This window comes from Microcaecilia unicolor, chromosome 1, assembly GCF_901765095.1.
Source record: "Microcaecilia unicolor chromosome 1, aMicUni1.1, whole genome shotgun sequence".
Classification (NCBI taxonomy): Eukaryota; Metazoa; Chordata; class Amphibia; order Gymnophiona; family Siphonopidae; genus Microcaecilia; species Microcaecilia unicolor.
The window spans coordinates 43,612,950-43,628,373 of NC_044031.1; the positions used below are offsets into that span (position 1 = coordinate 43,612,950).

At 47.4% G+C, this 15,424-nt stretch overlaps 1 protein-coding gene across 2 annotated transcripts in view; it reads right to left on the bottom strand.

Moving 5' to 3' along the window:
* Window positions 1–15,424, bottom strand: part of DHX30 (DExH-box helicase 30) — a 176,616-nt gene that overhangs the window by 61,074 nt on the left and 100,118 nt on the right. For both annotated transcript variants that reach the window (XM_030196609.1, XM_030196598.1), the window contains one exon: window positions 1,936–2,142. In XM_030196609.1, coding sequence (XP_030052469.1) covers window positions 1,936–2,142 — 207 coding nt within the window. The remainder of the gene's footprint in view (window positions 1–1,935; window positions 2,143–15,424) is intronic.

The window sequence follows — 15,424 nt, forward strand, 5'->3', positions numbered from 1 at the left end:
ATATCAAAGTGTGAGGGTACTTGATCAAAAATACCAAAACATCTGGGGTTCTAGTTTGTAACCATAGCTGTACTGAGATTATTTTTGTATGCTCTTAGTGTGGCAGAATTCATGCTGTAGGGTACTCTGGTTGTGTTTGCCTTGAACGGCATTTTGCATTTACTCTTATGTTTTACCTGCTGTTGTATTGTCTTTTCAATGCTCAATAAAGACTTCAAAAAATAAAATATATATATATGAATCGTACCAATAGGACAAAAAGGAAAACCACCCCCACTACACACTGATAATTTGTTTTAATGCCTTTGCTGTATGTATATTGTATTGTCTCTAATAAACACCCACCTCCAATAACCCCTGCTTAAGAACTCAAAAATACTGGAAAATTTGGTCTTCAGACCACATTACGATTCCACCAATCTCCCACCCCCCCTCGGCATTGCTCCCCTCCCCCCAAGCAACAACCAAATCTCTCTTCTTACCTCGTCACGCGGTTATGGTGGCTGGGCCAGGGCAGGGCATAGAGCATCTGCACATGCTCCAGGCCACAAACCCAGCCTAGCACCATAACCTTGAGATGAGGTCGGAAGAGAGATCCAGTTGTCGGGAGGGGGCGGGGGGAAAGTGAAGAGTTAAGGAGAGAAATGGTGGTTATTGCGGAGGGGGGGGGGGGGGGGGCAGGGTGGCAGACAGAAATAGGGAGGGGAGAAATGGTCATCCTAGGGAGGAGGGCTGCAGGACAGACATGTTGCCTCTATTAATAACCTACCCTAGACTTCAGAAAACCTAATGTTTTAATAGCCTGGGAGATTATTAGAGAGAATATAGTATATTTAGGTTTTACACATCTGTTTTAGGATTTGTTTTAATTTTAGTTTTTAATAAATGGTTTGTATCTGGGCTGGTCACTTATTCATGCTTTTATTTGATTGTTTTAACAACCCTTTTAGTACTGAACACACAACCTCCATCTGTTTTTGTTACCTTGTTGCTTAAGCTAAGGCCACAGATTATGGCTCTCATTGCCTTTATACCTCTAGTCCAACCAGAAATGTCACTGTTGCATGCTGTTTGCTGTTAGAGACCCTTCTGCTGTTGTAAAAGCAGGCTACACAGCAGTCTCAGTCTATAGCAATCCAAGAACCAAGAGCTGAGAGAAATAATCAAGCCCAGGTTTCCACCATGGTAAATTTCTAATTTTCTTGATTGCCATTTCTTGAAAAATCATCTTTACTGAAGCCCAATAGTGTGCAACATCATTGCAATAATAAAACAAGCACCCACCTGCTTTGACACACAAATTTTACCTTTTTCAGATTTCCACCCCCATCCCCCGCCACACCCATCCTCCATTTTGATTGCCATTATATGTCTCTGCCCTCAATCTCTTGAGATTCACTGCAATATTGGTCACTACAAATGAGCCCGGCAACCCGTTTTCTATTTTTTTTTGGGGGGGGGGGGGCATCACGGCTCTGGAATGACCTTGTGCCCCATGGATATCCAGGGAAATCGTTCACAAAATTTAAGACAGCCTTAAAAACATGGTTTTTCCACAAGGCATGTGGGGTTATGCCAGTGTGCCCAACTAGATAGTTAGTTTGCCTGTACTTGCACTCAGTTAATTGCTATTCTTTGTAGGTATGTTTGTGAGACCTTTCCTATCATTTTATGGATTTCTGTTCCAGATTTTATGTAATGTAAATAAACTGTGAACTATTTTGGATGTATGTAGGTCTAGAGTCTCAGAGAAACAAAGTGAATGACCCTCACACAAAAGATGGAATGTTTACCTCAAATCTCAGATTCCAGAGACAATAAGTTAAGTCTTCTAGTTCTGTACAGAGGACACAGCTTGCCACCATACTCCCCAGTCACTCCTGTTTTCAGGCACTAAAATTCATATAGCCTTCCCCCAACTCCAGGCTCACTCACAGTTATCTCCGGCATGTGGATCTTTGCTTGAACCACTAGTGTCTCCAGTGGTGTGCGTAGGATTTCTGGAACCTGGAAGTTCTCCATTTTTGCAAGACGCTCACGGGTGAAAAGGTGGTAGGAGAACCCAGACTGACAGCGACCCGCACGCCCACGCCTCTGAATCACATTGGCCTTGGATACCCACATGGTCTCCAAGCAAGAAACCTTTAAACAATTAAATAAAAAATTATAAAACAAAACATGTTTGTAGAGTTGCAAATATTGTAACTCTACAAACATGCTTTTCACCAAAGATCAACTGAGCGTTTCTCCAAGTAGTATGTCAGAAGTGTGCCCCTATGACATATCACCATATCCTCCTCCTACATCTTCTTTTACAAGAGGTAGAAGCCACTTATTTTTTTTTTCAAAACTGTAATTATTTTAATATATTTCAAGAGAAACTGTTTACACAGAAGTACCCTATAACTTCATATCTAAGTCTTGCAAAAGGAGACGGACAATCTTTATGATTTTTGTAGATAAAGAGAAATTCCAATATAAAAATCATAGCCTATTTTATTTTTCCTATTATTTTTTTTTTAATCTTTATTTATTCAATAACAAGAGATCGCGGTTAACAACAGTAACTGAGTAGAATCACAACATTTTCCTTTTGTTACAACCCCAGATATGGACTCCTACATACCCCTCAAGACTCCCCCTCCCCCAGCAGCCCCCTCCCCCCTCCCCTCCCCTGTGGGCTTTACCCATTCAAAATCCTACTGCAGGCTATCGATGTTAAGGTGTCCCAGAAGGGGGAACAACGTTGGAACAAACGGTCTCCCCTCTGTGAGGTCAAGTCTTCCACATCTCTACGTTCCATCGCACTCAAGGAAATCATAAGAAATCGCCACTGCTGCAGGGAAGGTGGATCCATCGACAACCAGGCAGACAGTATAGTCTTTTTCCCCATGATGGCTGCTCGTCGGAGAAATGCCGACATCTACTTCTACTACTTAGCATTTCTATAGCGCTGCCAGGGTTACGCAGCGCTGTACAAGTTTAAACACGGGGAGGGACAGTCCCTGCTCAAGAGAGCTTACAATCTAACGGTAACATACTACGTAGTCAGTGTAAGTAACAGGAATGGGGAAGGTGGTTACGCGCCAAAAGCAAGGGAGAAGAGATGGGCCTTGAGTAAGGACTTGAAGATGGGCAGGGAGGGCGCATGGCGTATGGGCTCAGGAAGTCTGTTCCAGGCATAAGGTGCTGCGAGGCAGACGGGGCGGAGTCTGGAGTTAGCGGTGGAGAAGGGTACAGATAGGAGTGATTTGTCCTGAGAGCGGAGGTTACGGGTGGGAACATACGGGGAGAGGAGGGTAGAGAGGTAATGGGGGGCAGCAGATTGAGTGCACTTGAAGGTCAATAGGAGAAGCTTGAACTGTATACGGTAGTGGATTGGGAGCCAGTGAAGCGACTTGAGGAGAGGGGTGATATGAGAGTACCGGTTCACGCGGTAGATAAGACGTGCGGCGGAATTTTGGACAGATTGAAGGGGGGATAGGTGGCTAAGCGGGAGGCCAGCGAGGAGAAGGTTGCAATAGTCAAGACGAGAGGTAACGAGCGAGTGGACGAGGGTTCGGGTGGTCTGTTCAGAGAGGAATGGGCGAATTTTGCTAATATTATAGAGGAAGAAGCGACAGGTCTTAGCTGTCTGCTGGATATCCCCCCACAAAAGCACACAATAGAGTCCAAAAGGTTCGTACAGGGGGACAGAGCCAGAACATGTGGCCCAAGTGTGCCCCTAGTCCCGGACATTTCAGACAATCATCCTGGGGTCTCAAAGTAGCTCTGAAAGCTCTATGCGGTGAGATGTATAGTCGCATAATAAATTTATATTGCAACTCACGTAAAGTCACACATCCAAAAGTTTTATAGCAGGTATTTAAGCAAGACTGCAAAACTGTATCCTGAACACAGAATCCCAATTCCCCGGACCAAGCCTGTGCCAAAGTTCCATAACTCTGCCCAGGAAGCGCTTCTCTAAGCTGGTTATGAAAATGTTTTAGGGGAACCGAAAGCTGCGCCTCCAAGTCATATAATTCTACAAGTTGTTTCCGTCTCCTCGAGGTCAGCGAAGCCCCCGGGAGCAATCTGATGTAATAGCATAATTGTAGGTACGGCAGAAATGCCCAGGGGGAAAGATGACCACTCCCACACAATTCTTGGAATGATTTACATGTACCATTCTTTGTCAGCACTTGAAAAAGAAAGATAGTCCCCCCCCCCCTCTCTCCACCACCGAAATATCACTGAGGTCGTGCCCACCGGGAAATCAGCGTTGCTCCCAATCGGTAGCAAAGGAGAAGAGTGCGCCTCAAAACCCCGGAGCTTACAGATCCAATGCCATGCCCTCCGTAGTGGTGCAAATAGAGGGGCAAATCCTGGTTTGGTAGGGGCGCGTCCAGTAGGTGCATCAAGCCAGTAACTAAAACGGAAGGAACTCAACTACTACTACTACTACTACTACTATTTAGCATTTCTATAGCGCTACAAGGCGTACGCAGCGCTGCACAAACATAGAAGAAAGACAGTCCCTGCTCAAAGAGCTTACAATCTAATAGACAAAAAAAATAAATAAAGTAAGCAAATCAAATCAATTAATGTGAACGGGAAGGAAGAGAGGAGGGTAGGTGGAGGCGAGTGGTTACAAGTGGTTACGAGTCAAAAGCAATGTTAAAGAGGTGGGTTTTCAGTCTAGATTTAAAGGTGGCCAAGGATGGGGCAAGACGTAGGGGCTCAGGAAGTTTATTCCAGGCGTAGGGTGCAGCGAGACAGAAGGCGCAAAGTCTGGAGTTGGCAGTAGTGGAGAAGGGAACAGATAAGAAGGATTTATCCATGGAGCGGAGTGCACGGGAAGGGGTGTAGGGAAGGACGAGTGTGGAGAGATACTGGGGAGCAGCAGAGTGAATACATTTATAGGTTAGTAGAAGAAGTTTGAACAGGATGCGAAAACGGATAGGGAGCCAGTGAAGGGTCTTGAGGAGAGGGGTAGTATGAGTAAAGCGACCCTGGCGGAAGATGAGACGGGCAGCAGAGTTTTGAACCGACTGGAGAGGGGAGAGGTGACTAAGTGGGAGGCCAGCAAGAAGCAGATTGCAGTAGTCTAAACGAGAGGTGACAAGGGTGTGGATGAGGGTTTTGGTAGAGTGCTCGGAAAGAAAGGGGCGGATTTTACGGATGTTGTAAAGAAAGAAACGACAGGTCTTGGCGGTCTGCTGGATATGAGCAGAGAAGGAGAGAGAAGAGTCAAAGATGACCCCAAGGTTTCGAGCTGAGGAGACAGGGAGAATGAGAGAGCCATCAACAGAAATAGAAAACGGGGGGAGCGGGGAGGTGGGTTTGGGGGGGAAAATGAGAAGCTCGGTTTTGGTCATATTTAATTTCAGGTGGCGTTGAGACATCCAGGCAGCAATGTCAGACAAGCATGCTGAAACTTTGGTTTGGATGCAAGGTGAGATATCAGGGGTAGAAAGGTAGATTTGGGAGTCATCAGCATAGAGATGGTAGGAAAAGCAATGGGATGAGATTAATGAACCAAGGGAAGAAGTGTAGATAGAAAAGAGGAGGGGACCAAGAACAGAACCCTGAGGTATGCCGACAGGCAGAGGGATAGAAGTAGAAGAGGATCCACCAGAGTGAACACTAAAGGTGCGGAGGGAGAGGTAGGAAGAGAACCAGGAAAGGACAGAGCCCTGGAATCCAAGTGAGGACAGGGTATCGAGAAGTATGCTGTGATCGACAGTGTCAAAAGCAGCGGAAAGATCAAGAAGAATGAGGATGGAATATTGACCTCTGGATTCAGCCAGTAATAGGTCATTGGAGACCTTAGTAAGCGCAGTTTCGGTTGAGTGGAGAGGGCGAAAACCAGATTGTAATGGGTCAAGAATAGCATTTGAGGAGAGAAAATCAAGGCAGCAGCGGTGAACAGCACGCTCAAGTAATTTGGAGAGAAAAGGAAGGAGGGAGATGGGTCGGTAATTAGAGGGACAAGTAGGGTCAAGTGAAGGCTTCTTAAGGAGAGGTGTGACCACAGCATGTTTAAAGGCAGCAGGGACAGTCGCAGTGGAAAGTGAGAGGTTGAGAATGTGACAGATAATAGGAATAAGAGTAGGAGAGATGGCATTAAGAAGGTGGGTGGGAATGGGATCAGAGGAACAGGTGGTACATTTTGAGGAAGAAAGGAGAAGTGTAGTTTCCTCAATAGTAACTTCAGGAAAGGAGGAAAGGGAATGAGGGGAAGGAGAGAGAGGGGAACGGACTAGTGGAGGGAGAGCTGGTGAGGTAGAGAAAGCAAGGTTTATCTTTTGAACCTTGTTGTGAAAGAATTCAGCAAGGGTCTGAGGAGATAATGAAGGGGGAGTTGGTGGAGGGGGCACCTTGAGGAGAGAGTTCAATGTGGTGAAGAGAAGTCGAGGATTAGAGCCAAGAGAGTTGGTCAGTTGGATATAATAATCCTGTTTGGCACGTAAAAGAGCAGATTGGAAGGAGGTCAGCATGAACTTAAAGTGTAAGAAATCAGCAAGGGCCCGAGATTTCCGCCAGAGGCGTTCGGCGGAGCGGGTACAGGAACGTAGGTAGCGGATATTAGAAGTCAGCCAAGGTTGGGGTTTTGTACGCCTTACAGGGCGGGTCATCAAAGGTGCAAGAGTGTCTAAGGCAGAGGATAGAGTATTGTTGTAAGAAGAAACAGCCTCGTTGACAGACGTGGATGGTGCCACAGTAGAGAGGAGGTTTGAAACATGGGAGGATAGAGATGAAGGGTCAATATCGTGAAGATCCCTAGATAGATTAGATAGGATAGGACGGGACTGGGAGGGAGGAGATTTAAGTGTGAAAGTTATAAGATGGTGATCAGAGGAGGGATGATCAGAGGCAAGGAAACTAGAAGGTGAACAGTTGGAGGAGAAGATGAGATCAAGACAGTGACCATTTTGATGAGTGGGGGAGGTGGAGCATAGTTGGAGATTAAAGGACGACGTTAAAGCGAGTAACTTGGAAATATAAGAGTTGGAAGGATCATTAGCAGGAATATTAAAGTCACCAAGGATGAGCGAGGGGGAGGAAGGATCATGGAAGAAGGCAAGCCAGGCGTCAAAGTCACTGAGAAAGGATGAAAGGGACTTATCAGGGGGACGATAAATGACCGCTATTCGAAGAGGCAGAGGAGAGAAAAGGCGGATAGAGTGGACTTCAAAGGAGGAAAAACAGTGAGATTGAGGTGGAAGAAGGGGTTGAAATCTGGAGGAGGGAGAGAGAAGTAGTCCAACACCGCCCCCACGGCCAGCAGGGCGAGGAGTATGCGAAAATAGATAACCGCCATGGCACAGGGCTGCGACTGAAGCAGAGTCATCAGGGCAGAGCCAGGTTTCTGTTATGGCGAGCAGATGGAGGTGACGCGAGATAAAGAGGTCCTGGATATAGGGGAGTTTGTTACAGATAGAGCGGGCATTCCATAGGGCGCAAGAGAAGGGCAGAGAAGAGGAGGGGAGTAGAGGAATAGAGATGAGGTTAGAGAGGTCACGGTGAGATCTGTAGAGTTTGGATAATAGTTGGTGAGGAGGGCCAGGATTGGGATTGATGTGACCAGCTGAGAGTAAGAGAAGGAGTAAAAGAGAGCGGAGGAGAGTAGGAGAGGTGTGGCCACGAAGGCGTCGAAGGCGAGAGGTATATAGGTGGAATGGGGAAGGCAAAATGGAGGGAAGAAAGAGACGGAGATTAAAAGCCAAGAGGGAGGAAGAGGGTAGGAGAGAAGGTGAGGTGATGAAGTCAATGGATGGGAAGTGAGTTCCTGTAGCGGAGAGAGGTAGGGGGTGAGGGAAAAGATTAGGAAGGGACAGAGCTAGGAAGAGAATGTGAATAGGGGCCATAAACGATTAAGGTACTTTAGCAACTGGAAAAAGATTAGATACAAAGAGAAAAATGCCCTAGAGCGGAGGCCCTGAGTGGATCGGGGTGGACCTGGGTGTCACCCCGGAGAAGGCTGTAAGGATATGCAGATGAGCTGCAAGTCCTCCACAGCACCTGAAAGGCAGCCGGTGGTAGAGGTGGGCACCTCTCAGCTGAGGAAAGGCTTACCAGGGGTTAGGCCGAAGCCAGCATTCCTCCCCCTGAGGGTCGCCTGATCCTAGCCAAAAAGCACCTGGAAACTCTGTGCACTTGGAGAGAAGGCCCTGGGAACCAACACCTTTGGTTCCGTATTCAGGAAGGAAAAAAAGGAAGTACCCCGGTACCAATCAGTAATATGTCTCATACAAGCCACTACGGAGAACATCTTTATACTAAGCACTCCCAAACCTCCCTTGCTCGCCGGGAGGTACGTCTGCGGGAAGGAGACGCGAGACCGCCTTCCGTTCCAGAAGAATTTCACTAGCAGGCGATGCAACAGCCGTTCATCTTTTCTTAAAATAAAAAGTGACAACACCTGGACCACATACAGTGGTGGAAATAAGTATTTGATCCCTTGCTGATTTTGTAAGTTTGCCCACTGACAAAGACATGAGCAGCCCATAATTGAAGGGTAGGTTATTGGTAACAGTGAGAGATAGCACATCACAAATTAAATCCGGAAAATCACATTGTGGAAAGTATATGAATTTATTTGCATTCTGCAGAGGGAAATAAGTATTTAATCCCTCTGGCAAACAAGACCTAATACTTGGTGGCAAAACCCTTGTTGGCAAGCACAGCGGTCAGACGTCTTCTGTAGTTGATGATGAGGTTTGCACACATGTCAGGAGGAATTTTGGTCCACTCCTCTTTGCAGATCATCTCTAAATCATTAAGAGTTCTGGGCTGTCGCTTGGCAACTCGCAGCTTCAGCTCCCTCCATAAGTTTTCAATGGGATTAAGGTCTGGTGACTGGCTAGGCTACTCCATGACCCTAATGTGCTTCTTCCTGAGCCACTCCTTTGTTGCCTTGGCTGTATGTTTTGGGTCATTGTCGTGCTGGAAGACCCAGCCACGACCCATTTTTAAGGCCCTGGCGGAGGGAAGGAGGTTGTCACTCAGAATTGTACGGTACATGGCCCCATCCATTCTCCCATTGATGCGGTGAAGTAGTCCTGTGCCCTTAGCAGAGAAACACCCCCAAAACATAACATTTCCACCTCCATGCTTGACAGTGGGGACGGTGTTCTTTGGGTCATAGGCAGCATTCTCTTCCTCCAAACACGGCGAGTTGAGTTCATGCCAAAGAGCTCAATTTTTGTCTCATCTGACCACAGCACCTTCTCCCAATCACTCTCGGCATCATCCAGGTGTTCACTGGCAAACTTCAGACGGGCCGTCACATGTGCCTTCCGGAGCAGGGGGACCTTGCGGGCACTGCAGGATTGCAATCCGTTATGTCGTAATGTGTTACCAATGGTTTTCGTGGTGACAGTGGTCCCAGCTGCCTTGAGATCATTGACAAGTTCCCCCCTTGTAGTTGTAGGCTGATTTCTAACCTTCCTCATGATCAAGGATACCCCACGAGGTGAGATTTTGCGTGGAGCCCCAGATCTTTGTCGATTGACAGTCATTTTGTACTTCTTCCATTTTCTTACTATGGCACCAACAGTTGTCTCCTTCTCGCCCAGCGTCTTACTGATGGTTTTGTAGCCCATTCCAGCCTTGTGCAGGTGTATGATCTTGTCCCTGACATCCTTAGACAGCTCCTTGCTCTTGGCCATTTTGTAGAGGTTAGAGTCTGACTGATTCACTGAGTCTGTGGACAGGTGTCTTTCATACAGGTGACCATTGCCGACAGCTGTCTGTCATGCAGGTAACGAGTTGATTTGGAGCATCTACCTGGTCTGTAGGGGCCAGATCTCTTACTGGTTGGTGGGGGATCAAATACTTATTTCCCTCTGCAGAATGCAAATAAATTCATATACTTTCCACAATGTGATTTTCCGGATTTAATTTGTGATGTGCTATCTCTCACTGTTACCAATAACCTACCCTTCAATTATGGGCTGCTCATGTCTTTGTCAGTGGGCAAACTTACAAAATCAGCAAGGGATCAAATACTTATTTCCACCACTGTACAGCCACTTGGAGACCAAGATCATATTATATATTGCAATTCTACCCCACAAGGATAACGGGAGATGTTGCCACATCTATAAGGAGAGTTTGGTCGCAGACCACAAGGGAGCCAAGTTGATATTACACAACTGTTTCAACGATGCTGGAATCCGAATACCAAGATACTGGAGATGGTCAGTAGCCCATCGTAATGGGAAAGGCCCCACCCAGACTGACTGTACCGAGAATGGGACCGGCAGCGCTTCCAATTTTTGCAAATTCATCCGAAAACCGGAGTAATATCCAAATTCCTCAATAGTTTCCAAGACTGATGCTAATGATTCCTGGGGGTGTGTTAGAACAAGCAGAATGTCATCCGCATAAGCTAGGGACTTAATGGTGAGTTGGGGTAACGTTACACCAGTGATCGATGGATCTCTCACAATGCTTCTAAGAAGGGGTTCCAAATATACCAAAAACAGAAGAGGAGATAACGGGCATCCCTGCCTGGTGCCTCTGCTCACCGGGAAGCTAGGAGAATGCATCCCATTCACCAAAACCCGGGCCGCTGGGTCAGAATACAACATTCCCACTGCCTGCAAGTATCATCCCGACAAGCCCACAAATCGCAACACTGCAAAAAGATAGTCCCTGTTAACGCAGTCGAAAGCTTTCTCTGCGTCCAATCCCACCAATAACAGCGGTTGGTGGGAGGACTCAGCTTGGGCCACTGCTAACAAGGCTCTGCGGACGTTCAGACCAGGATGTCGCCCCCTTCACAAAGCCAACCTGATGGTCGTCCATCAGAGTCGGAAGATGAAGGGCTAACCTATCTGCCAAAATTCTGGCCAGGATTTTCAAGTCTACATTGAGAAGCGAAATCGGGCGGTAGGACCCTGGTAGTTCGGGGGGCTTACCCGGCTTGGGAATAAGCACAATAAGCGTTTCATTCGCTCTAGCAGGCGATTTACCCCCCCCCCCCCCCCGCCACTACCTCCTCAAAGAAAAGAGTGAGAGGTACACTTACTTGGTGGACTAATAATTTATAGTACTCTGGGGAGAAGCCATCCATTCTCGGAGCGGTGCCCGCTGATAAAGTTTTAATGATTTGTTGTACTTCTCGGGTCTGAAGTGGGGCACTCAGTTGGGCTCTAGCCGCCAAGGAGAGAGTCGGAAGACCTGAGTCCATCAGATACTCCTCCAAAGAAGGACCACTCTGCTGTTCGCCCTTCTGGTAGGTCTGAGAGAAGTTGTCATAAAATATGCGCATGATATCTTCAGGATGGTATCTATGGGAGCCGTTTGGCGCTAATAATGTGAGGACAAACGTCCGATCCAACCAAGCTTTAACTACTCGAGCCAACAGCTTGCCCGGGCGGTTACCAAATTTATGAAACCGGCAGCGACGAGAAAACAGCTGCTTCTTCATGCACTTGTGAAGCAACAAATTTAAGGCCACGAGGGCCGCTGTTACATTGTCGTGGTTCGTTTGGGAAGGCTGGCGTATGTGGGCTCTCTTGGCCTCTTGATACGTGCGCTCTAGCAGGAGGATCCCCTGCGAAATCCTCCTGTTCCGTGCGCTCACATAGCTAATAATCTCCCCCTCATAACCGCCTTTGATGTTTCCCAGAACAATTCTGGGTCGTCTGTGTGCGCCGCATTCGTGGCTGCAAAAAGGTCCCATCGCTTTATCACAAAATCCCGCAAGTCTCTATCTTCGAAAAGATATGACGGGAATCTCCAGGTTCTCGACAGTCGCACCTCACGGCCGACATATCCACCCAGAGCAGTGTGTGATCTGAGATCACCAGCGGGCTCATATCCGCCGCAACCACACATGAAAAGAGAGAAGTAGAAACAAAAATGTAATCAATGCACGACCAGGTCCGGTGGGCCCTCGACAAATGGGTATAATCTCTCCGCCGAGGGCGCAGTAGTTGCCAAGGGTCCAACAAATCCATAAGCCTGCATATGTACGGTAAGCCCTTACTCCTAGCCAGCGCTCTCCAAGCCCCAATGGCAGATCGATCTAAGGCCGGGTCCAGGACTTGGTTAAAGTCTCCCGCTATAATTCAGGGAGCAGTGTCATATTGAATGCCCAAATTGACCAACGTGTGAAAAAAACTGGCATCATATGTATTGGGACCGTACACTGCACACAAATAATATGCCTGGCCCAGAAAATTTAAATGTATCAGGATGTACCTTCCCCCCGAGTCCTTTGCCACCAATCGAGACACGAGGTACACCCCATTTGATCAATATTGCCACTCCCCCCCCCCCCCCCCCCCCCGTCGGCCCTCCGAAGAAGCGAAAAAGCAGCTTCCGGTGCTCCTCATCAGAGAGCTCTGTCTCCTGCAGACATGCTATGGAGGCCCCCTGGCGCTTAAGGGTGGAAAGGATTTTTGAGCACTTAATGGGAGATGTAATCCCTGCTACGTTCCAAGATACAAAGCATACTGGTGGGGCCATTAACAATACCAACCTTTCACTACATTCATTGCAAATGATGTCAAACTTCTCTGTACCCCCCCAGCTGCCCAGCCTCAGGTCGGGGGAAATCAACCATTCACCATTCTACAAGCCTCCAAGCCTCCCTCACGCAGCCTCTACCCCACCTTCCACACTTACTCCAAGCCCACCGTAATTACACTCTGCCATACATTCTGCCCACCTTTTCCCCCCCACCTCCCTACCTTCCTCTCGCCCCCCCTCACCCACCCCCCTACCCTCCCTATCCCCCCTCCCTCTCTCCCACCCCCAAACATAACCCACTTCCCAAAGAAACTGACCACCACTCTGTGTACAGGGGTGGTTAGTAGGGGTCTGAGACGCTACAGGAACCCCATCCTCAGCCCAATCTAATTTTAAAGCAAATCAGTCACCAATATCCCGGGAGTCAGTTCTCGGCTATGTCCTTGCTCAGCCTGCGGGCACCGCCCGGCTACGGCTCTGCTCCAACTGTCAGACTCCAGTCCAGGGCACTCCCATCGGATTCACAAGTCCAAGGCTCTGTAAGCCATGCCCTCACGATTTGTACCTTGAAACCAAACTAACTCCACACATCCCAATGTAGAAACTCAAACTTGTGGTTGCTGAACAATTGCAACATGTTCCCAAGCGCGAAGTGGCAGGAGATTACTTATCCGTCCACTACTCAGGTGTTCTGCTGACTCAACCATTCTAAGGCGGCCTCCAGCTTCGCAAATGACTTCCACGTGCCATTCGTCTGGATCTTCAAGGTTGCCGGATATTGTAGCATAAAGCGGTATTGTTTATCCACTAGTTGTGTGCAGACCCCGGAGAAGGCCCAACGTTGCACCGCTATTGCCGCCAAGTAATCTTGAAAGATGCGAATTAATGAGCCATCGTATTTTGTAGACTCTCTGCTGTTTTTATATGCTCTCAGGATGGCGGCCTTCTGCGAACAGCAATGAAACTTAGCTATCACTACCCGGGGGCGTGAGTCTCTTGCTGCCTTAGGGCCCACCCGGTGAGCCTGCTCCAAGCGGATTGCTCTGCCCTCTCCTGCCTCCAGGAAGGTAGCCAGCAGCTAGGTCTCCAAAGTCTGTTTCAGGTGAGCATCCGGTAGGGCCTCTGAGAAGCCTACAAAGCGTAAATTGTCCCGTCTCAAACGATTTTCTAAGTCCTCCACTTTTTGAGAACAATCTTGCACCAGACGGGACAGCCGTTCTAGCTCTCCTGCGTGTTCTTGATGGCCGTCCTCCACCTCTGCCACTCTAGTCTCTAACTCCCCTGTGCAGCGCGCCAGCTCCGACATCAAGGCCGCGATGCCCGTAATCTGCTCCGACAGCTGATCAAATTTGGGGTCAAGGGCCCGCACCACCGCGGCTGTTAGATCCGGGATGAGGGTTTCTGAGGTTGGATGGGGAGGCGAGGCCGCCGGGGAGACCACCGCCATGATGGACTCGGCAGGTTTCTGTTTCTCGTCCTTGTGCTTTGCACCCTTGGTCACCTGCGCCATCGTTGATTGCGTTAAATATTTGTCCATAACATTGGGGAGTGGTGAGGGCAATTTGAACAATTACAATGTCCGGGATACCGGTGAAAAGACCAAGATACAGACGGGGCTCCAAGCAGCATAAGCGACGCACGTCCGCTGCCGCTCATGTGACCCCCTTATTTTTCCTATTATACCACCTGCAAGCCCGAAAGCTATGAAAGTATTGTACATTCAGGTACAACAGGTGTTTTTCTGTCTCTGGAGGGTTTACAGTCTAGGATTGTACCTGAGGCAATGGAGAATTAAGCGACATTCCTAAGATCACAAGGAAATGCAGTAGGATTTGAACTGGGCTCCTCTAGTTCTCGGCTCAATTCTCTAACCATTAGACCACTCCTCCGCTCTGCTACTGAACGTTGTTTTATTGTATGTTTTTAGCTGATACTTTATTAATTGCTGTTTGCTTCATTTTTATGTCTATTGTTTTACGGTAGTTTGTCAATTTTACATTTCAGATGTTTTACTGTAACCGTTAGATCATCAGAATAAATATTTTATAAATATGTTGTACTGTAACCGTTAGATCATCAGAATAAATATTTTATAAATATCATGTTGTACATGTTTAAGTTGATGGAATAAATTGTCAAAAATAATGGAAAGAGAAAAACATTAAAATACTACTACTACTACTATTTAGCATTTCTATAGTGCTACAAGGCATACGCAGCGCTGCACAAACATAGAAGAAAGACAGTCCCTGCTCAAAGAGCTTACAATCTAATAGACAAAAAATAAATAAAGTAAGCAAATCAAATCAATTAATGTGAACGAGAAGGAAGAGAGGAGGGTAGGTGGAGGCGAGTGGTTACAAGTGGTTACGAGTCAAAAGCAATGTTAAAGAGGTGGGCTTTCAGTCTAGATTTAAAGGTGGCCAAGGATGGGGCAAGACGTAGGGGCTCAGGAAGTTTATTCCAGGCGTAGGGTGCAGCGAGACAGAAGGCGCGAAGTCTGGAGTTGGCAGTAGTGGAGAAGGGAACAGATAAGAAGGATTTATCCATGGAGCGGAGTGCACGGGAAGGGGTGTAGGGAAGGACGAGTGTGGAGAGATACTGGGGAGCAGATAAGAAAGATGAAAGCTACTGGACAATGTTAGATTCCCATCTAAAAAAAACCAAATATCATACAAAAACTATTGAACAATCTCATTCCCCCTTATAATTCTACATTTGTGTATAAGGACATGCTCATATGTTTTCTTAGGACAATCACAGATGTCAGGATCTCCAAAAGTTGTCCAGACAATTAATCACAGCACATCTCTATGAATATAAAGTGACTGCTATGATGCCAGAATCCATCCAGTAACTGATGTTTGGAAGCAGGCATTTTGAGTACTAAGGTATAGTAGTCAGAACAGAAAGCTTTAAACTTGGAGACCTTGGATCCACTTCTCCACACGCTATTCCT